Source organism: Brassica napus, chromosome C6, assembly GCF_020379485.1.
Source record: "Brassica napus cultivar Da-Ae chromosome C6, Da-Ae, whole genome shotgun sequence".
In the NCBI taxonomy this organism is placed as follows: domain Eukaryota; kingdom Viridiplantae; phylum Streptophyta; class Magnoliopsida; order Brassicales; family Brassicaceae; genus Brassica; species Brassica napus.
The window spans coordinates 18,522,254-18,545,413 of record NC_063449.1 but is presented as its reverse complement, the minus strand read 5'-3'; the positions used below and the strand labels follow the sequence as shown (position 1 = coordinate 18,545,413).

The window sequence follows — 23,160 nt, the reverse complement described above, 5'->3', positions numbered from 1 at the left end:
CTCTATCACCTTTGCAAGCTGGTTTGCTGGTCAACTCCACTGTGTGTGTCGTCTCTCGTTACGTTCACGCCAAATGTAATAGATAGTGACTTGTAATGCTAGCCTCAGGAGAATAGAAACAAGCCTATCATGTGCTGAGTGGAGAATGCGAGCAAGAATCTCATTCCAATCAGGTGATGGCGCCGGTCGGAGTAAGGAACCAACAATCTGCAACCATAAGCCATATGTGTATAGGCAAGCAAAAAAACAAATGGTCTCTTGATTCTTCTGGTTCTCCACAGAAAGTGCAACCCTGTATTACTCCCCAAGTTCGCATTCTGGATCCAGTAGAGAGCCTATCTTTAACAGCTAGCCAAGTTACAAAAGCATATCGTGGCACACCTTGTTTAAACCAAATCAGCTTCGCCCAGGGAACCTTAGTATTTTGGCCCCGCACCATCTTCCAAGTGCTATAAGCTGAGAATTCTGATCCATACTCTACATCTCCTCGCTTCCATTTCACCCCATCATCCACATTTGGCGCCAGTACCAGCGGCTTTGCCTTTACCTGCGCAAGCACTTGCTCTATACTGCTATCTCTTGAGTTCTGAAATCTCCACTGATCATTGACTAAGACATCAGCAATCTTTGCATTGTGGACTATGCCAAGCTTCTGAGTTCCCCGCTCACCAATTACTTCAATCAAGCGCCTTATAGGAAGCCATATATCAGTCCAGAATCCAACAGTTTTGCCATTTCGAACTTCCATACACAGAAACTGCTTGGCCAATGGTCTCAGCTGGAGGAGCTTCTTCCAAACCCATGAGCCCACTGCCCCTACCCGAGCATCCCAAAAGGACTCCCCACGTAGTATAGTCTGCTTCACCCATTGAACCCAGAGGGAGGTTGAGTTGTTGAAAAGACACCATATCAGTTTCAAATCAAACACCGCAGAGACATCCTTTATTCTACGAATCCCGAGACCTCCTTCATCCTTTGGTTTACAAACCTCCTCCCATGCGACCTTTGACTTTGATGAGATATTGGGTGAGCCGCTCCACAGAAATGCCGAACACATACTCTCAATCTCATCAATGCAGCCCTGAGGAAGACTAAACGCAGAACACCAAAAATTGGTGATGCTTGCAATTACCGAATTTATTAACTGCAACCTCCCGGCAAAAGCTAGAGCTTTGCTTGTCCAGCTGAGGAATCTAGCTCTAATTTTTGCTATCAGTGGCTCATAATCACTTCTAGACATTGTTTTAGTAGTAAGTGGCAGCCCAAGATATTTGATGGGAAGAGCTGAGACCGTGAGTCCACAGGCTGCAGCTGCATTTCTAGAGCCTGCTTTCCCCTGCATGCTGCAAAGACTGTTGACTTTGTGACATTTATACAGAGTCCCAACATGCTAGCGAAGTCTCCAAAAGCATCAAGCATTCCTGAGATGCGAGAGATTAACCACTTCTGCACATGGGGTGGTATCCTATATTTCCTCCCATGATAGCTTTGTTAAGAAGCTTTGAGAGAACATTACTGACGATGACGTACATATACGGTGATAAAGAACATCCTTGGCGAATTCCTCTGGAGCTCGGAGAGAAACCTTCCAACTCACCATTGATAGAGACAGAGAACATCGCAGTACTGATACACTTCATGATCTAGGTTACGAACATATCTGGCAAGCGCATCGCTCGGAGCACTGCTTCAATGAATGTCCACTTGACAGTGTCAAAAGCTTTTGAAATATCCAACTTGATTGCTGAGCGAGAGGATATTTGAGGCTTGTGATAATCTTTCACCAATTCTGTGGTCAAGAGAACGTTTTCTAGTAGCATCCTGCCTTGAACAAACGCACATTGATTCTGCTCAATAGCTGCTGGGAGAATACCTTTGAGCCGGTGAGCCATGATTTTGGAGATGAGCTTATAAATCACATTACAGCACGCTATCGGTCTGAAATCACTCATCTTCTCTGCACTTGTTATTTTCGGTACAAGGGACAGGAGAGTAGCATTTGTGCTCCGAGGCATGAAGCCATACCAAAAGAAAGACTGGACAGCAATCACTAAATCTTTACCCACAACTGACCACACTGCTTTGTAGAACTCCATAGGGTAACCATCAGGCCCCGGTGCCTTGTTTGCTGGCATCGAAAACAAAGCTTCTTTGACTTCCTCATCTTGAACAGGACCAACTAGGGAAGCTGCTTCTGTGTCGCTGCAACAATAATCTTGCAGATCACTTAACCTATCCTCAGTAATATCCTCCAAACTCAAGTGCCCTGGTTCCTGAAGAAAACCCTCATAGTAATCCACCCCCTCCTTTTTAATATCAGCCAGCTCAGTTAGGACCCTTCCATCTGAAGTGATCAATCTACGAATAATGTTACGAGAGGTACGAGTTTGGCACGTCTTGTGGTAGAAATTTGTATTTCTGTCGCCAAGATCCAGCCATTTGACTCGGGATTTTTGATAGAAAAATTGCTCTTCAATTCCAGATAGGTGATGCCAGTGCTCCCATGCATCAGAAGCTTCCTCAAACGTAGTGGTACAAGGGTTCCGCATTGCATTATTCTGCTTATCAGAGAGAACCTCCAAAGCCACTTTTACCCTCGCTGGCAAATCTCCAAAGGACACTCTATTCAGTCGCCGGAGCTCTGTTTTCAACATCTTTAATTTGTCATGCAGTTTCTTCAAAGCTGTCCGAGAATGAAACAGGGGAGCAGTAGAGTTCCAGACTTGATCTACCACTTCCAAAAACTGAGGGTGGCTGACCACATGCGTGAAAAACTTGAAAGGTTTCAATTTCCCACCGGGTTGTCATGTACAATAGTCACCATTCTAGAGTGGTCAGAAACACCTCCTGCTTCAAACAGAGTGTGTGATTGCTCAAACCTCGAGATCCAACTGCTGTTACCCATAGCTCTATCCAACTTCTTTCTGATAGGGTTTCCTTCTTGACTATTTATCCATGTGAACTCCGGGCCAGTGTGAGGGATGTCAACAAGATCGCAGCTTCTGATGATATCCTGGAACTCTCTAATAGCCAAATTCTCTCCTGCGGTATCTAGGAACCTAGAGTGCTCCATAGCAGACTTTGTGACATTGAAGTCGCCTTGCAATATCCATGGATTTGTCCCCGCTGCCACTAACCGAGCTACTGTATCCATCTCTCTCCATAAATCTCTTCTCTCCATCATAAAATTCGAGCCATAGATAAATGATGCAAGAAAAATATCACCCGTGTCTTTAAACTTCACCCAACACGTTATCATTTGTGCACTAACCAACACAGGCACCACTTCCACATCCTCCGACCAACAAACCCAGATTTTTCCCAATCTGTGGTGGCTGTAGTTGTGCAAATACTGCCATCCCTGAAAAGTAGCTGAAAAATCTGCTGAAAATTCTCCTCCTAAACTCTCGTTTCCACCAAACATCCTAACCGTAGCTTTGCCTCCTTAATCCAATATTTTACAGCGTTGTGTTTACGCGGTTGATTGAAACCGTGCATGTTCCATGCGAAGATTGACATCATTTGTTCCTACGAGAGGAAGCTTTCTTGCTTTGGCCACTCACCACTGCATTAACCAGTCCTCTCGTATTCGCAATCAACGCTTTCCCTCTTCCTTTACCTCTTTGTCCTGTACTTTGACCTGCCTTCTTTCCCTTCCCTTTACCTTCTCCTTCAGTACCCTTCTCATATCTTTTATTTTGGGTTTTGAGATTTAACTCGTCTTCTATGCCATCATCCTCATCAATTTCTCTCTCCTCCCTTATTCCTTGTAGAGCCTGAAAACTGTTAGGAGACGCAACTTTATCCAACAGAACCTTCTCCCGTAGAGGGGAAGATCTATTGCTACCCTGCTCCCCCAAAGTGACTCATTTCTCTGATTCCACACCCGACCTGAGGTTATTTAGAAACAGACTCAACTCTCTTCCATTTTCGCTTGCATTCTCTGCCAGCAATGCATTAACCGGTAACTGTTCCAACTCATTTAGCAACTCTGAGACCGCTTCCCTTCCTATTCCCACATCACTATCCTTTGTCTTTCCAGCTTCAGCAACCAGCTGCTTCTCCATCTCTGGCCTTTTTAGAATCACCACCTCTTGTTTCTCATGACAGTCCTTGTCATTGTGCCCTCACTTAGAGCATACACTACAACAAGGAGGAAGCCATGGGAAATTAACACCAACATTTACTTCATGACCATCCTTTCCCTTGAAGCAAATCTTCCGTGGCAGTGGTTTCGCAAGATCTACTTCAACTAATACTCTCGCTACATCTAACCGAACACAACGCTCAGTAGTAGGGTGCAGCTTGACAAATTTGCCTGCAGTGCGAGATAGAAATGAGAGGTCTTTTTTTGAGTATAAATAGCCTGGAACATTCTCCAAATCCACCCATAATGGCATGGCTGAGAGGTCCGGTGGAGCTTTTGCTGATTCAGGAGTCCGTTCATTTAGAACCAGAGGGACCTCTGATATATGCCAGAACTTCCTCCTGATAATTGGACTGCGAACTTGAGCATCTTCCACCCTAAACAAAACTGTCCTCTTTCCAATAAATTGAACATCAATCTTCAACACTTTCCATGGAGACGACCAAACTCTGTTCACCGTTGAATGAATAGAGCCAATGTGAGGCGCATCATTCATAAAATAACCCACTACGAAACACTTCCACAAAGGCTCAACATCTTCCATTAGCTCCTCTGGTATTGAGACCTCCGCAACCCCATCTGTTACCACAAACTCAGGGTTAATCGATTCAGCCAAGACCTCCCTCACAGCCTCAGAATACGAAGTCTTCTTTGATGTACCCTCCTTTTCCAAAACCACTTCCACCTCGTTCCCCTTCTCTTCTGCCTCTATCGGAGCCAGATTGCCTCCCACCGCTACGCCCTCAGGGCCCACGTCTGGGGAGAGCGAAGTAGCCCTTCCCCCAGAGATCTGCAAATCAACAATCGCACTTGTCTCCAGACCCAAAGATGCTTCTCCAGATTTGCTTATCGCGCCTGCCCCATCACCTCCAATCGAAAACTCATTCCCAACCGAAACACTCTTCACAGCCTCTTCCACACCTGCCTATGTCATTCCCTTACCCTCCTTTTCCACCGCCTTCGGAGACGGCAGATCCATCGATCGATCAATCTTCTGAAACCCTAATCGCCTTTGTCGCCTTTCGTTATACAATTTTATTCCTCAAATATATACTTATTATTGTGTTAAACTTTTTAAAACACTCATATCTTATAAATAGTTTAGAAAATATCTTTATATAAATGTTTTTGCTTGACTATTTAATTATAAATTATTTTATATCATAATTTTTTAACTTTTATAATAAAAATATTATTTTCATATAGCAGCACAATATATATATATATAAAAATTATCTTATTTTTAAATATGTTTTTTTTATAATTATATTATATTATTTTATGATAAATTATTTAAAATTTAATATAACATATAAATGTAATATTAGTAAAATAAAATTCGTTTTCCATTATACATAAAATTCATTAAGGGGGGTGTATTCAACTGAGAGTTTTAGGTGATTTGTGTCAAAATGACAAATCCACTGTTATTGAAACATGAATTTTAAAAATTTATTTAAAATTCATTATTATTGAACTTGACATTTTATAAAGTATTATGAATTCCACTGTTATTGAAAATATTTTAAGTTGTGATGTTTTCAAGTTTTCAAGTGATTTTAGAGTATTTGAGTGAAGTTTCTTAGTTAAAAAAAAAAATAAAACTCAAATCCCATGGTTTTAGGTGATATTCTAGAGTGGTTTAACAAAAATCATTTTATTCTCTGCAAATCCTTAAAATCATCTAAAACCTCATTAAAAGTCAAATCACCTCAAATTTTAGATTGAATACACCCCCCTAAGAGTATTTTTAATTTAACAAATTAGTGAATCAGTTAGAACTAATAATAAATCAATAACCTAGCTAAAAGTCTAAAACTTAGTAAAAATATGACAAATAGGAAAAACTAACTAAAAATTTAATATAATATATAATTTTGATATTAAAAATGAAATTTATTTTTATTTATAAAAAAGAATCATATTAAGAATATTCTTAAAATTAATTAATTAACGACTCAGCTAAAACTAATAATAAATCAATAATTTAGTTAAAACCGAATGAAAACATGACAAATAAAAAAAACTATCTAAAATTATGGAAAATATGACAAATCAGAAAATTCACTTCTCAAATAATAATATAGATTGCGTTATTTTTTACACTTAAAAGCCCTAATTTTAGAAACACTTAAACAATTAAAAAACTACTAACCGCAGCCGAGGATTCTTATTCTTTTTAAATTCAGGGCTGGCCATTGTTATTTGCTACTTGGATTGTATTCGCTACGTGATTCATACTCGCCTTGAAATATTAAGTACTTGGTGCTGTCAAGTCAAATAACAAGTCAATAAATTTTATTACTTGAAACTCCGTGTCAAGTATCAAATATTGTTTTTAATATTTGCTTTGGTACTTGTTATGCTACTTGTTACCTACTACTTGTTCTAGAAAATACTTGTTACTTGTTGATGGCCGACACCTTGTGCGAATGAATATATACCTAACAATTTTTAATTTTTGATTTTTACAAAAATGAATTATTAAACTAGATATAAATTTTAAATTAATATTATAAATTATAAAATTTTAGTTTTCATATTGGTAATCAATGTATCAAATTATATTCTCTTGTTTCATTATGGGATGTAAATGTTGGATTAAAATAATTCTTATAGTAATAATCAAGTTAGAAATCTTGGATGTGAAATTAAATTTTTATTTTTTTATATATGTGGACTGAAAAGAAATCTAGTGGCACTGAAAGGAAATGATTATAAACAATCACATCCTATAAAACATCAACAAAATAACAATAGCCAACAAACATTATCTATTCTCTATAATTTAGATTTTAAAAGCAGTGGGACAAAACACAAAAATAATGACTTACAAAATATTATCTTTGTATTCTCTTAGATTATATTTATATTGCGTTTATTATTTGTCAAAATTTTAGTGTTATTTAATGTTTTAATCCTAGTTTTTAATGCTTATATATATTAATATTTTAAGTTAATTCATTTTGTAATTTATGTAATATTTACTTTTTTGGTTTTAAATATATTATTTTGATAACATTTGTGAATTCACTATTAGCATAAATTCATTTCGGGTTTTGATCTTCGTGATGTACAAATACAAATATATAAAAATAGTTAACATAAGAATATAATTTTTATTTTACGACATGTTTTTCAATGAGAATCTACCTTTAATCTTGACTTTGATATTGTAATAATTATTTGGATCATATTTCCAATAAGAATCAAAGAAAATTGTTCTAATATTAGTTATTAAAATCATGAACTAAATATAAGATAAACGTAATTATGATATTATTGTTAGATATTGTTAATATAAAAATTTAATATCTATTTATTAATTTAATGTTTTTAAATATCATGATAAGTCTATATATTGAAATATTTTTAAAATAATAGTGTATATATATATATATATATATATATATATATATATATTGGTTGAATAAGTTAATGGTTATTAATTATCTTAGAGATATCATGATATATATATATATATTAAAACAAAAAATTGAATAATAATATTAATTAAATAATTAATAGGTAAATTAATGATTTATTCTTAAAGCAAATAATATGACAAAATGATTATTACTCTTTAAAAATGATGTTGCTAGTTAAAAATATTTGTAAGTCGTTAAAAAAAAAAATAATTCCATATCTTTTATTTCAATACTTACAAGTAATCAAGTATTTTATAGATAAGTATTAGTTTGATTTTGGCAGGTAACAAACTGAATCAAGTAACTTGCATGTACTAGTCTTTTCCTTAGTACTTGATATAACCAGTACTTGATTTAAACAGACCATTTACAAGTACTAAACCAAACTATTCGAACGAGTCAAGACAAGTAGCAATCACTTGTCGTGTGCCCAGCCCTTCTTAAAATAGTATTTGTTATAAAAAGAACTGTGATTTATTTGTATCGCAGGAATTTATATAAGGGCAAAATTTTATACCCGTAGAAATTATAACACTGAAAGAAAGTGTTTATCTGAGAGAGAAGGGAAGATTAAAGTGTGTCTTTGAAACGATCGAACTTGATCGTATATATAAAGAAAAAATCTACTGTGCAAATAGTGCAGCGGGCCCCACATCATTTATAATTTCAACTTATGCGGCGCTGTGTTCTCTGACTTTCATAACACTCCCCCTTGGGGGCCGGTGACACTATCCGCCCCCGCTTAACGTCTTTGTTGCCTCGTTAAAAACCTTTCCAGGAAAACCCAATGGGAAAAACCATAGTAAGGTAAAAAGAGTACAACCACGTAAGCTCCCCCTCGAATAAGCAGTCATAGATCCTTTTGATGACGCATTCCAATGTTATGGATGTGTTTTCTGAATACCGAGGTAGGGAGTGATTTTGTGAAGAGGTCGGCTGCATTGTCGCATGATTGGACATATCTTACTTCAATCTCTTTCTTCTTCACGAGCTCTTGAGTGTATGAGAAGAACTTCAGATGAATATGCTTCGTTCTATCGCTTTTGATATATCCGTCCTTTGTTTAAGCAACACATGCTGCATTATCTTCATATAAAATAGTTGGCTCCGTATTTTCGCCAATCCCGCTGCTTGAACAGATGTGTCGGCTCATTGATCTCAGCCATACACATTCTCTACTTGCTTCATGGAGTGCAATGATCTCAGCATGATTTGAAGAAGTAGCCACGAGCGTTTGTTTCTGGGAACGCCAAGATATAGCAGTGCCTCCGATCGTAAAAACGTATCCTGTTTGCGATCGGGCTTTGTGTGGATCTGAAAGATATCCTGCATCTGCAAAACCAACCATTTGACCTTTTGAACTTTTAGGATAAAATAAGCCTAAATCAATGGTCCCTTGGAGGTAACGAAAAACATGTTTGATCCCATTCCAATGTCTTCGGGTTGGAGATGAGCTGAATCTTGCCAAAAGATTCACAGCAAATGATATATCAGGCCGTGTACAATTTGCAAGGTACATCAGCGCTCCAATTGCACTTAGATATGGTACTTCCGGACCAAGTATCTCTTCTTTCTCCTCAGGTGGTCGAAATGGATCACTTTCAATATTAAGTGACCTAACGACCATCGGGGTGCTAAGAGGAGTTGATTTATCCATGTTAAATCGTTTCAACACTCTTTTAGTGTATGTGGATTGATGCACAAATATACCATTTTGTGAATGTTCTATTTGTAGGCCAAGACAGTACTGTGTCTGTCCTAGATCTTTCATCTCAAATTCTCCTTTGAGATAGTCTGATGCCTTTTGTATTTCTTTCTGAGTTCCGATAATATTAAGATCATCAACATATACCGCGATTATTACAAATCCGGATATTGTTTTCTTGATGAAAACACATGGGCATATAGGATCATTCACATATCCTTCTTTTGTTAAATGATCACTGAGACGATTATACCACATACGTCCAGATTGCTTTAACCCATATAATGATCTTTGCAATTTTATTGCACATAACTCTTTAGGTTTGGAACTTAATGCTTCTGGCATTTTAAATCCATCAGGAACTTTCATGTAGATATCAGTATCTAATGATCCATATAGATAAGCTGTAACAACATCCATGAGACGCATCTCTAGATTTTTATCAGCTGCTAGACTCATCAGGAATCTAAATGTAATGGCATCCATAACTGGAGAATACGTTTCTTCATAATCGATTCCAGGTCTTTGAGAAAAACCTTGAGCCACTAGACGAGCTTTGTATCTCGTAATCTCATTTTTCTCATTTCGCTTTCGAACGAAAACCCATTTGTACCCAACTGGTCTCACATCTGCAGGTGTGAGCACAATAGATCCAAATACTTTTCGTTTATTAAGCGAATCAAGTTCAGCTTGTATTGCATTTTTCCATTGTTCCCAATCATGTCTCTTTTGACATTCATAGACAGATTTTGGTTCTGGATCATCGATTTCTTCATTTATTTCACTTGACACAATATATGAGAAAGCATCATCAAGGTCATTTTGTTCATTTCTATTCCATATCCTTTTATTATGGATGTAATTAATAGAAATCTCATGATTATCTTTCGATTCATGATGCTCTGATTCATGATGCTCTGATTCATCAGAATCCTTATCATTTATTTCCTCCAAAATATTTTCTGCTATTTTGGGTGCATCATATATTTCAGCTTTCTTCTGTTTCCTAGGATTCTTATCCTTAGAACCAACAGGTCTACCACGCTTCAGGCGTGTTTTTGGCTCTCGTGTGTCATCCTCCTTTTCTTGTTCATTTGGCATTTTGATACGAGCAGGAGCATTTGCAGCTGGTATATGAGATTTAGTTACCGTCTTGGTATCTACAAATGCATCAGGTAGCTGGTTAGCTATACTCTGTAAATGCATAATTCGTCGAACTTCTAGTTCTGACTCTTTAGTGGGAGGATCAAGATATAACAATGATGGTACACTCCATTTTATATCACTTCCAACATTTTTGTTTTCTCCCCCTAGAACTGGGAATACATTTTCGTCAAAATGACAATCAGCAAAACGTGCTGTAAAGACGTCACCAGTCTGTGGTTCTAGGTATCTTATAATCGATGGAGAGTCACAACCAACATATATTCCCAACCTTCTTTGTGGTCCCATCTTTGTTCGTTGTGGTGGTGCTACAGGCACATATACTGCACAACCAAAGATTCTTAAATGGGAAATATTTGGTTCTCGACCAAACGCTAATTGTAGTGGGGAATACTTGTGGTATGCACTCGGTCTGATTCGAATGAGTGCTTCTGCATGCAAAATAGCATGTCCCCATACAGAGGTTGGAAGTTTTGATTTCATGATCAATGGTCTTGCAATCAGTTGCAGACGCTTAATTAACGATTCAGCCAAACCATTTTGCGTATGAACATGAGCCACAGAATGTTCAACTTCAATTCCCGTTACCATACAATAATCATTGAATGCTTGGGATGTGAATTCACCAGCGTTGTCTAATCTAACCTTTTTAATATTATAATCAGGGAACTGTGTCCGCAGTTTGATTATCTGAGTTAGAAATCTCGCAAATGCCATGTTTCGAGATGATAATAGACAAACGTGTGACCATCTACTGGATGCGTCAATTAATACCATAAAATAGTGGAATGGTCCACATGGTGGATGTATCGGTCCACATATATCACCTTGAATTCTTTCAAGGAACTTTGGTGATTCTTTATCGATTTTGGTTGGCGATGGTCTTACGATCAATTTTCCTAGAGAACATGCAACACATGTCATTTTATTCCCTTGAGAAATCTCCTGGATTTTCAGTGAATGACCATGTGAACTTTCTATGATTTTACGCATCATTGTAGTGCCTGGATGGCCAAGGCGATCATGCCATAATGTGAACTCTTCTGGGTTCTGTTTTACTAAAAGATTTGATTCGATCTCATCGATATAAGTATGATGTAACCCCGAAGGAAGTTCTGGAAACTTTTCCAATATGTGTTTTCTGCCACATTTCTCAGAAGTTACATACATGTATTTCTTTCCATCCTCAGTTGCAGACTGAGTATCATATCCGTGAAGATATATATCTTTAAAACTCAATAAATTCCTTTTAGAACTTGGAGAATATAGAGCATTATTTATGGAAAATTTTGTTCCATTCGGTAAAGTAAAATTTGCTTTACCAGTTCCTTCAATCACGTCTGCAGGACCTGATATTGTATTGACGACAATTCTTGTCGGTTTTATATCAGAGAAATATCTCTTTTGTCTCAGAATAGTGTGCGTTGTTCCACTATCTGGTATGCATATTTCACGAATCCGTTTCTTGGATTTTGCTTCATTACCATTCTGATCCATTTCTGAAATTGTCATAAATATTAATAAAAGAAAAACATAAAATTCATTCATATAAGGAAACACATAATTATACAATAAGATGACGTTAAAAACATCATTATTTTTTTAAAACATGAAATATAATAATTATACATGGTAATACTGAAAACTATTCAATACTCTTATCATAGGCATTTCGATTCTCTTCAGGAGTAATCTAGTCCAGCTCATTAGCGAAGTCGGAGGATTCAAGGTATGAGGTCCCTTCAACATTTTCCGTGAGGTTCACCTCTTTAGCCTTTCCTTTTATGGACTCTTGATATAACTTGCACAAATGTGGGGGAGTACGACAGGTACGGGACCAATGTCCTTTACATCCACATCTGTAACATACAGTCTCACTTTTCTTTGTGGTATCCTCTTCGGTTTCTTTTCCTTTAGGAGGTTGTTCAGATCTAACCCATTTGTTAGATCTAATACTTTTAGGATAGTAAGGCTTTCCACGTTTGTTGTTGAAACGCCGACCACGACCTCGGTTGGTCTGGTTTCTCCTTCCCGAATATTCTACCGCCGTAGCATTCACTTCGGGAAATGCCTTGGCTCCCGTAGGTCGGGAATTATGGTTTTTGATTAGTAACTCATCGTTCTTTTCAGCCAACATGAGTGTTACCATCAATTCAGAAAATTTGGTGTACCCACATTTTCTGTAAATTCGGGATAAGACGTTGTGTTCTTTGTGGAAAGTATTGTATGTCTTGTCAAGCATTTCTGCTTCGGTGACAGGGTTACCACAATATTTTAATTGTGCAACTATCCTTAAGATAGTGGAATTGTAATCTCTAACCCTTTGGAAATCCTGAAACCTGAGGGTTTTCCACTCTTCAAGAGCGTGAGGGAGATTGATTTCCTTTTGATTATCGAATCTGTCTTTCAAGGCTTGCCATAGTACGGCTGGGTCCTCAACGTCTCCATAGTCGTGAGTTAGATTCTCATCTAAGTGCTTCTTCAGGAAGATTATCGCTTCGGCTATATGCTCGGGTGGCGATTTGTTACCGACTTTTATCGCTTCGGTTATCTTTTTTATTACAAGATAGGGTTTCACATTTGTGACCCATCTGACATAGTTTTCGCCGGTTACTTTCAGAGCCGGGAACTGGAGTTTCTCGATGTTTGCCATTTGTATTTCTAAAACACAAAATAATAATTTTATTAGAACTTCATAATTTAAAAACCGTTTACATTAATCATACATGCAATTACAAAGAGAAGCGATGTAAAGAAAAGTAAACCGATATTCATCCTAAATTCTCTTGGAGTAAATTCTCCAACGGATAAACCATAAATAGAAACACAAATAAAAATGGCACATAAAAACAAAAGTGCGCGAATCATCTTTCTTGAAATAAAAAATCGGAGGAGAGCGATTTGAAATTTTTGAGAGAAGATGAAATGTTTTGGATGATGAAATGGAGTGAAAATGAGTTGTATTTATAGGTGAAAAATACTGTTCATAACCGTTGGAGAAAGGGGAAATTTTTGAAAAAAAATTCTTTGTGACCGTTGGGGTTAAATCGAGTGCACCAAAAATTAGTCTGAAAATATCGTATTAAACGGTCAATCAAATCTATAAAATTTCATAAAAGTAAAAAATTATAGCAATGAAATATTTATGTTATGACAACAAATCATGCGACGGCTCAGCCGATCAATGCAGAATAATAAATAAATTATAGGGCGGCTCGGCCGACCAATTAATAACAAACACAATATAAGGCGGCTCGGCCGACCAATAAATAATAAACAGAATATAAGGCGGCTCGGCCGACCAATAAATAAATTAAATTAATAGTAAATAATATAGGCGGTATTCCGGCCATTATAATATGATATAAATAATAGTAGAGGCGGTATACCGACCATTATAACAGGGTATAAATGATACAAATAAATTTTACCGAATCGCAGAGTGATCGTGCTGATAACGTGTTATAAAAAGAACTGTGATTTATTTGTATCGCAGGAATTTATATAAGGGCAAAATTTTATACCCGTAGAAATTATAACACTGAAAGAAAGTGTTTATCTGAGAGAGAAGGGAAGATTAAAGTGTGTCTTTGAAACGATCGAACTTGATCGTATATATAAAGAAAAAATCTACTGTGCAAATAGTGCAGCGGACCCCACATCATTTATAATTTCAACTTATGCGGCGCTGTGTTCTCTGACTTTCATAACAGTATTTTTCTTTTAGGGTCGTTTACTGCTTTTTTCTTCCTCTCGGCATTGACCAAATTGTAATGAAAGTCTGTCTTAATAATTTTCTTTTCCTTTCTTCAACTACTCTCTAGATTTGATTTTAATTTTCATGCTTTCATGCTTGTGCTTTGGTTTTCATTATTTTTCTTCACAGTTTTGAGCTTTGATTTTCGTTCTAGATTGATTATTTTATTTGATGGTAATAATATTTCTATTTATTTTTTCTTCTTTGATATTATATTATTTATGAACATTTGGCACTTTTTAAATAAATGATTGATCTGAAAACATGACCCTCCAAAATTGATATATGAAACCAAACCAAATAATAATGGTTTTCGGTTTAAAAAAAAACATAGCTATTTAAACTGAACCAAATAAAAAAACTATAGATTTAGAACAGAAATTAAAATTTCCTAGCCGGAAATCGAATAGGCCAAATAAACCGATTCAAAACCGAATACCCGGATTCAACATGCCGAGTTTTGATTCTTAATCTGTCTTTGTTTTTTTTTTTTTGTTGAGTTTGGGCGTTTGGATGCGTTCTGATGACTGATGAAATAAATATGTGTAGAGATGTCTATTTGCAGGAGGGAACTAGTTTGAGATTCTGTTATTTCAGTGACATATATTCAATGTTCATGAACAAAACGTTTTTTTCTAAAATCTGGTTTAAACAAGTCAAATCAGTTTAAGCCAACATAAATAGTTTTAAATTGGTCTAATTCAATTTCAATTAGTGTAAATGTTAAATTAAGTAATAACCAGATTTTGACCCGTCCTTTAAAGCGCGGGTTTATTCTTTAAAATATAATTTAAAAGATATAAAAACATGTTTTCATAGATTTGATCATTTTACTCTCACAAAACCCGAATTGGAACAAAGCAAAAATTAAGGTTCGGTATCGGCCAAGTTTAGGCTAAAATACCTATTAGGTAAAAAAATTGATCTACAGATCTTATTTCGGGTCTATGTCCTACCCGAGATCCCATCAAATATTTGAAATATCCAAAATTTATTGTATATATTAGTTATATTTGAGTATTACAGTATATTTTGGTATTAGGAATACTTATTAATGTTTTGGGTAGAGTCTTCAGTTATGGTTTCAAGTTTAGGGTCAAATTTGGGTATTCGAGTAAATGTTTTGGTAGTTTCGAATCCTCATATCATATTTTGGATATTTAAATATTTGTAGATATTTTTTCAGATCCATTTTGGATATTTTTGGTCTTTTTCGAACCCTAAATATTAAAATATCAAAACATATACTCAAGCTTGCACGTTATATTATTTTCAGAGCTTTTTTATTTTAAGAGCCACAATTTGATAAAAGGAACAATATAGTTTTGGTATATTGGGATACATCATGAGACATGTTAAGAGATGATAGATATTTTAGTTTATTGAATTTGTACATATGTATAATTCTTTGGTCCACTTAGGATACATCCAAAAAGATGATATATAAACTTGGTTCACCGAAGTTAGTCGAGTAATAATTAAAGGATTTTTAACGTTAAAACCTTTCAACTATGTTTGTTTTAGGTAAAAACCTTCAAACTAAGTATTTAACGTAAAAGCTCCCAAACTAATTTTATTTAATGAAGTAAACTCTAACAGGTCATAATTACCAATACTACAGGTAAATATTTAGTTTAAGGGTTTCTACATTAAGTAAACATAGTTGAGGGGTTTTACCATTAAAAATAAAAAAAAAATCAATATTTCATAATATTATCTAAAAATTAGTAACTTAAATTTTCAAAATTAGCATTTTTAATTTTTTTTTTGTAAATATATGAGTTTGATGTGTTTTTAACATCAACATTATATATAAATTAAAAATGTAAAAACCGAAAAAATATAACAAAAATTGTATAAAGAATTTAGACGCAATAAGATTTTTTCTCTTTTTTTTTGAACAACATACTTTCTTCCCTAACTTCCGGATCAGACATATTCCAAGAGCACAAAATACTATGGCGGACAAGCTTGCAAGTGGTGCGAAGAGTTCTCCTTCAGCAATGTTATATGTCGATTCAATATTTTCGGTTTGGCTTTCTGAATCGCGCGGTCCAGTTACTTAGTTCTCGCTTATGTTATTAAAAAAGTTACTAATTTTTAAATAATATTATAAAATTTTGATTTTTTTTTGTTTTTTAAATTTTTAACGGTAAAACCCCTCAACTATGTTTACTTAATGTAGAAACTCCTAAATCAAAGATTACCGGTAGTAATGGTAATTATGACCTGATAGGGTTTAAATCATTAAATAAAATTAGTTTGAGAGTTTTTTCATTAAATACTTAGTTTGGAGATTTTTACCCAAAACAAACTTAGTTGAGGAGTTTTAACGTTAAAAATCCATAATTAAAGGTTAAGTTAGTCGAGTACTAATTAAAAGTTGTTAGGATTAATTAAATGAATTGAATGTTATAATAGTTAGAGAAATTTAAGGTATGACAAAAAAATAATTAGTTAATAATGGGGTGCAACAATCTTTCATAAGTAGATTTTTGGGAATGATTCTCTTTTAATAGTATAGATATTAGTGTAATATTTCGTTTTTGTAATCTAATTTTTATATTTTATCAAAATAATTTTGTAATTAAATCTAAAAAAATAAATATCTATTATGAATATATAATGTATAATAAATAAACAAATAATTTGTTAAAGTGTAATTTCCGCTTTAACCCCGTCTAATCAGCGCCTAATTACCATGTAGTTATTTGTCGAATATTGCATATATTTTTTAAGATTCATATATTTTGTTTTTCCTTACTTCTTAGAAGTTGATATTCATATACTTTGAATAATATGTGTCATATAATCCTGTAAATTACGAAGATAAAAATCTTATTTCCTCCGTTTCATATTATGTGTCATAGTAGAGAAAATTTTTCGATGCAAAATAAGTGTCGCTTTAGCAATTCAATGCAAAATTTATTAATTTTATTTTCAAGTTTATTTTTCTATTGGTTGAAATATAGTTAGGTATATGGGTAATGATGTTTTTATATAAAAAATATACAAAATTAAATATTTTTTTAATCTGTGTGCACAAATATAAAGTGACACTTGATATGAAACAAATGAAATATATATTATCTAGTAAAATCCAAGACGAAAGTAAGGGTTTGAAGGATAACTGCGGATTTGGTATTATTAGCGGTGCAAAATTAAAATACAGAACAGTTCAACTACGGTTCGTACGTTTTGCAGGACAAGTGTGGTTTTGGTAAAATTAATGATGCGTGAACATGTATAATTTGCAGAATTGAACAGTAACCCCCTGAAATCCGCGAATTTGATGTCACCAATCACAACCTAAGACTTCCCAATTGTTAGCCGCCTTAATTACTGTCATTCTTTTTAGTTTTCAATATAGTCGCAAAATCAATCATCAATCATATGAATATATGATTGTTTTGATAAGAAGATTCCTAGTTTCTGAAATTGTAAGAAAATTATTTTGACTATAGTGATGTATTATTAATATGTTATTTATTTTCTTTTGAAACACCATTGATCGAACAAGAAATTAGAGTGATGTACTATTATTAATATGTTACTATATTAATGTATAAACAAGTTGACGCACGTTCTTAACAAAAATAAAGTTTAAATTATACAATCACACTTTATCGTTCTAATCGATTATATATTTTTGTACAAGTTGGAATATAAAAAAACCTAGATTTTATCACCTTTCCACGTCTCGCGATCTCCAAAAATTTTACCCATCTGGACAAAACCTGGATTACTCATCTTCAACGACTCGATGTCTTCTTGTTTTTCACCATCTTCTTCAACTTGGTCTTTAGTGGTTAGACTTGAGTATTCGATATTTTCACCGTAAACTCCATCAAGAATCAAGTATAGAGACATGCCAAATATTGTGGTTCCAACAAAAAACCAGCTAAACTCGATGTTGACCAGCGACTTGGCCCTGTGTAGAGCTAAGTCGCTTGAACATCTAACCACTTGATGCCCTTCTTCTTCATGAAGAAAACACCCCTTGGGGATCAAGCTAGGTGTCCAAAGCATGTAGCCCATCACTATAAACCACACTCCTTGGAAAGATATGCTTGATGATCTCACAAAACTTACCAAGAAACTTTTAGGCAAGGCAATACCCATTAAAGTGGTAAGGAGAGAAACAAAGATGACAAGCTGGAGGAGCTTATGGTATTGTCCCTCGATGCCCATGTGGTCAGCAGAGTGATGATGGAATAAGAAGAGTTGTTGAGCAAAGGCAGAGGCTGCCGCGAGTATGGTCAGTCCCTTAGAGACAGCTTTATACCTTGCTTGATCAAGGACTAGTGCGAAAATAGCGTAGATAAAGAAGGACATAGAGATAGAGGAGTGTTCAAAGTTGTGGAGGTGGTTTGAAGGTATCGTGCCATCAGAGGCAAAGGGTTGATGTTTCTTGGGCCCAATAAAGAGCTCCATGGCTATGGAGGCTGATGAAGAGAACATTATGAAGTAGAGCTCTAGGTGCCTGAGCTTGGAAGTTGGGAACCATGGTGATGAAGTAAAGGTGTTTGGGTGTAGACAAAATAGTTTTATGTTGTTGTATAGGTGCCAAAGACCAAGTGCAAAGAAGGCAAAACCTGGTGCCACATGTCCCACAAGTGTTCCCATGTGTTCTGGCTTTATATCTCAATATTTAGTTTTGTGTTTTTAGAGAGAGCGAAAGGGGGGGTTCAAGGATTTGATGATTATGAACAAGAATTTATTAGTGCTTTAATAATGGTTTAATAAGAGTGGATATTGAATTTGGAAAGGGGTCTAGAGAATTCGTTTTGGAAAAGTTTACAAGTAATTGACTTTGATGAAGTAATGGGTGACGAATTGGCTTTGGGGATCAAGTTGTTTGTGCTTGGCTTTGAGTCTTTTCAGTCTTTTGACCAAATAACGGATTCTTTGACTTTCTTTCTTTTTGGTTAGCTTGAAATCCCACTTCTACCCCCATAAGTTCATGTTGAGCCCTGGAAATATTGGACTGAACTTTGGGACTGGATAGCCCCTTTTTGTTCAAACTAAAATTTATGCACGAGACTAATTAGGCTGGAGGCCCAGAGAGCAGCATTGCATAAACATGCCTTTGCTATTGAATCTGCGAGCTCATTTTGCTTTAGAAAAGAAGCTAAAACGATAAACATTAAACGAAGAAAAAAAAACATTAAACGAAAAAGTAGAGAAACAATGTCCGAGAATAAACCGAAAAGTTGTTAGTCCCACAATCGTTGATTGAAGGTGATGGCTGTGATGAGCTCTTGTGAATCTGAACGAAGCCAGATTTTTTATAGTCCAAGAGATATTGCGTGGGTTAAACTGCTCTAACAGCAACTGTCAAGCCTTTCTACCATCAAGCCCGAAGGGCGTTATGAAATTACAGACTACTATTAGTACTATATAACTACGTTGAGATGAGATCTATGTGCGCAAGATGAAATATTTGGAAAATATATATATATTTTTTTTGTTAAAATACGTAGACAAAAGAATCCAAACCAGTTTAGGCAATAATTTGTGCATGCAGAATGAGATATTTATAAAATATTTGTTAAATAAATATTTTTTAAAATTATATAATAACAAAATATGTAAATATATTTTAATGATTTATTCAAGTTAAAATTGTAAAAATATTTAGATTTTATCAGTTTAAATATGATAAAATTTAAATTTTTGAAATTATGGTATAGATGACTGTCTGCACCTTGTGCGGATATATATATATATATATATATATATTAATTTTAGTGTTATTTATCTTTAAATAAATTATTAAATTTGATATAAATTTTAAATTAAAAAATATTTAATTTGAGATAAATTTTAAATTAAAAAAGATATATTTAATTTTAGTATTTGTATTGACCATGATATACTAAATTATTTTTTTTTCAATTTTTTTTACAGATGTAGATTTTGGATACAAAATTTATCTCTACTACTAACTAATTTATGATATAAAACTCGAATTTGAAGTCAAACACTTATTGTAGTTGTGGATTAAAAAGAATCTCAGCGTTGGTGAAGGCATTAGAAACAATTACGGCTCATAAAACATCAGCAAAATAACAATAACCAATAAATATCATATATTATCAACAATTTAGATTTTAGAAACTGTGAGACGAAAAAATAATAACTTATAAAACATTACCTCTTTATTACTTTTGGTTATTCTTATATTATTTTTATTAATTTTCAGTTTACTTTAATATCATCTAATAATTTTATTCTTGTTTTTATGTTTATTTATGTTTTTAATATTTTTACTAAGTTAAATTTTTATTTTATATATTATTTTGGATTTAAATATATTATTGTGATTATGTTTGTGATTTCACATATTAAAACATACTTTGACATTTATCATGTATAAATGCATATTAATTTATTTTAGTTAGGAATATGACTTCTTATATTCAAAATATATAAAATATTTAGCATAACTATACAATTCATATTTTACTACATATATAGTTTCAGTGATATTTTAATTTCAACAAATTTATCACTTTAAACATTAATTGAAATATAAATTTAACATTCATAAAATCTATTTTATGTCATAAATAATTAATTATAACTAAAAAAAGAGATGAGACCTTCGACAGGTAAAAAGCATCACAACGAATGATTTTTATTATTTTATTGGAATTTATTTTAAGAGGTAAAAGATTAATTATCTATTATGTGGTATAGTGAATGGTGGTAAAATTATACAGAACAAAAAAAAAATTAAGATAATTTAGATAGGAAGCTACCAAAAGAATGTTCATAAACAGAATCATAAATCCTGAAAAACATAATTGATTAACACCAAATCATATTGTTAATACAACTCAATTAAAAATCTATACTTACAACGGTATCGTAAAAACACCAATTTTGTCGAAACATTTTTTGTATTCTCCATGTATTTTCAAATTTCAACACCTTAACTTTAATCTTGTAATAATATTTAATTGAAAATGAACTCTAACTTAATAGTACTTAATTGGTAATGAACCCTTACTTCTACTTGTTTAGTAAAGATTTAAATAATAATATAGATTATTTGAACTAATGATTTAGCTTAAAGTAATTAAAATATGATAAATAAGCAAAACTATTAATTAAAATTATCGATAACATGAAATGTTTTTTTACCTAAACTCATGGAAACCATGAAAAATAAACAAAATTAATAAAAACATGACATTTAAACAAAAATATTAATTAAAATTATTGACAACAAGACAAATAAACAAAATTACCTAAAATCATGGAGAACATGACAAATAAACAAAATCACTTCTCAAATAATAATATAGATTTAATTTAAACAAAATCAAATAGATACATATTTTACGAATATCTATTAAATGAAGCTTGTTATTCATATGATATTATGATCATTTGTATCTTTTGTAATAACAAATTATAAACTATTGGTGACCTTTGTTTACGGTGAACTGGTTCAGAAGTTAAGGGATCAAGTTTGGAAAAGACTAATGAGATACGGTTTGGTTAGATCAGATCTGTGGTTTATTATTAGAGATTTGAATGAGATTACTGGTAACTACGAAAAAGAAGGTGGTGCTTTACTGAGTGCACGATCGTTTCCATCTTTCAATAATATGATTACGAATACTGGATTACTAGAATTTCCGACACGAAGAAATCAAATATCTTGGCAAGGAAGAAGAAATAAAGTAATATAGCTACGAAATTATTTGTAGCTATTACTAAAAATTTGTGGCTATTTAACGAATAGCTACAAATCGCCACAAGCAAAATTTGTTTACTATGCGCTTGTGGCTATTGTCCAATTGTGGCTATTCATAGCCGCTCTTCTACACAGTATCCACAACACTATTTTGTAGCTAGTTTCCACAAATAGCAAGAGATTGTATTTGTGGCTAATATAGCCACAATAAACCACAATGCAAACCGAAGCTATTTCCACATAAAAGCCACAAACTATGCTGTGGCTAACTTATACATTTTAATAAAAAAAATATTTTTTACAAAATCAATAAAATAAAATAGCTAAATAAATTACAAAAAATTATAATTAAATTTGTGTTTTAGTTACAGATTAGATATACAAATAGATCGCCACCTCCATTGTCAGCTGTTATGAGTCTTCTTTCCTTTACAAAATCTATCTGAATCCCCTACAATTTACAAGTACAGATATAAAGGAAAGCACAAAGCTAAACATTCATAGCTAACTGCTGGTGATAGTGTTTTTTACCTTGAAGTAAGCTTTTGTGCTCTCCTCCAGTACATGCTTGGTGATAGAAGAATCTGAGAAAAGAATGACTTATGACAAAAATACATCACATATATAATAACAGTCTACAAGAAAAATGAAGGACCCGAGACATATGAATCAAAGAAAATTCTTACAATAAAAGAAAAGTAAAAGAAAAGAGTGAAGTCACCTTTAGAGTTCAGGGGACTCAAAGATTGTATAGAGAAGAGCAAGTAAGAAAGCTGGAACAATGGTTTATGATGGTGTATCTTGCTTTGTTTCTTCTCCTGCCCATTAGCATATAAACAGAAATTGAACCTTCAAGTTGAATACATGAGAGAAACATCACAAGAATAACAATTGAGCAAAAAAGAACCTTATTTGCCTTTTTAAGGTTATGTCGTCTCCGTGACCTCTACTGCTCGCAATCTGCCCATGAGGCCCAGAATTAGCATAATCATAGAACATTAAGCATTACCACCATTACAAGAGTGATTCTTTTAAAACCTTAAAACGAGATATAATTCACCATTCCTAAAAGCCAGCAAATCCAATCAATAATAGTAAAAACAGAAAAAGCTAGATGAAAATCCCAAAAGTCCCATTTCTGTAGAACTAGAGAAAGACACGAATGAGATCTCAAAATAAATTTTGAAACATAAATCAAATCTCGAGCTTCTGAAAATGGAAAATCTTTGTGAACAAATTCATAAATAATTA

The 23,160-nt window shown here is 33.8% G+C and overlaps 1 protein-coding gene and 1 long non-coding RNA gene across 2 annotated transcripts; both read right to left on the bottom strand.

The window, feature by feature from the left end:
• Positions 1-17,738: 17,738 nt before the first annotated feature.
• On the bottom strand, positions 17,739-19,598 carry LOC125588851 (transmembrane protein 45A-like). Its single transcript, XM_048760734.1, has one exon. It carries the CDS (start codon positions 18,825-18,827, stop codon positions 17,877-17,879), a length of 951 nt encoding a protein of 316 aa, XP_048616691.1. The 5' UTR covers positions 18,828-19,598; the 3' UTR covers positions 17,739-17,876.
• A 2,544-nt stretch (positions 19,599-22,142) lies between these two features.
• LOC106404559 lies at positions 22,143-22,875 on the bottom strand. The gene is made up of 4 exons (XR_001281019.3): positions 22,817-22,875; positions 22,631-22,727; positions 22,441-22,493; positions 22,143-22,360 (listed from the first exon to the last, which is right to left on the bottom strand). It is a non-coding gene; the product is annotated as an uncharacterized LOC106404559 (long non-coding RNA).
• Positions 22,876-23,160: the final 285 nt, after the last annotated feature.

Bases quoted from the DNA above. Each gene is read 5' to 3' on its own strand.
- LOC125588851 (XM_048760734.1), bottom strand. From the start codon at position 18,827: ATGGGAACACTTGTGGGACATGTGGCACCAGGTTTTGCCTTCTTTGCA.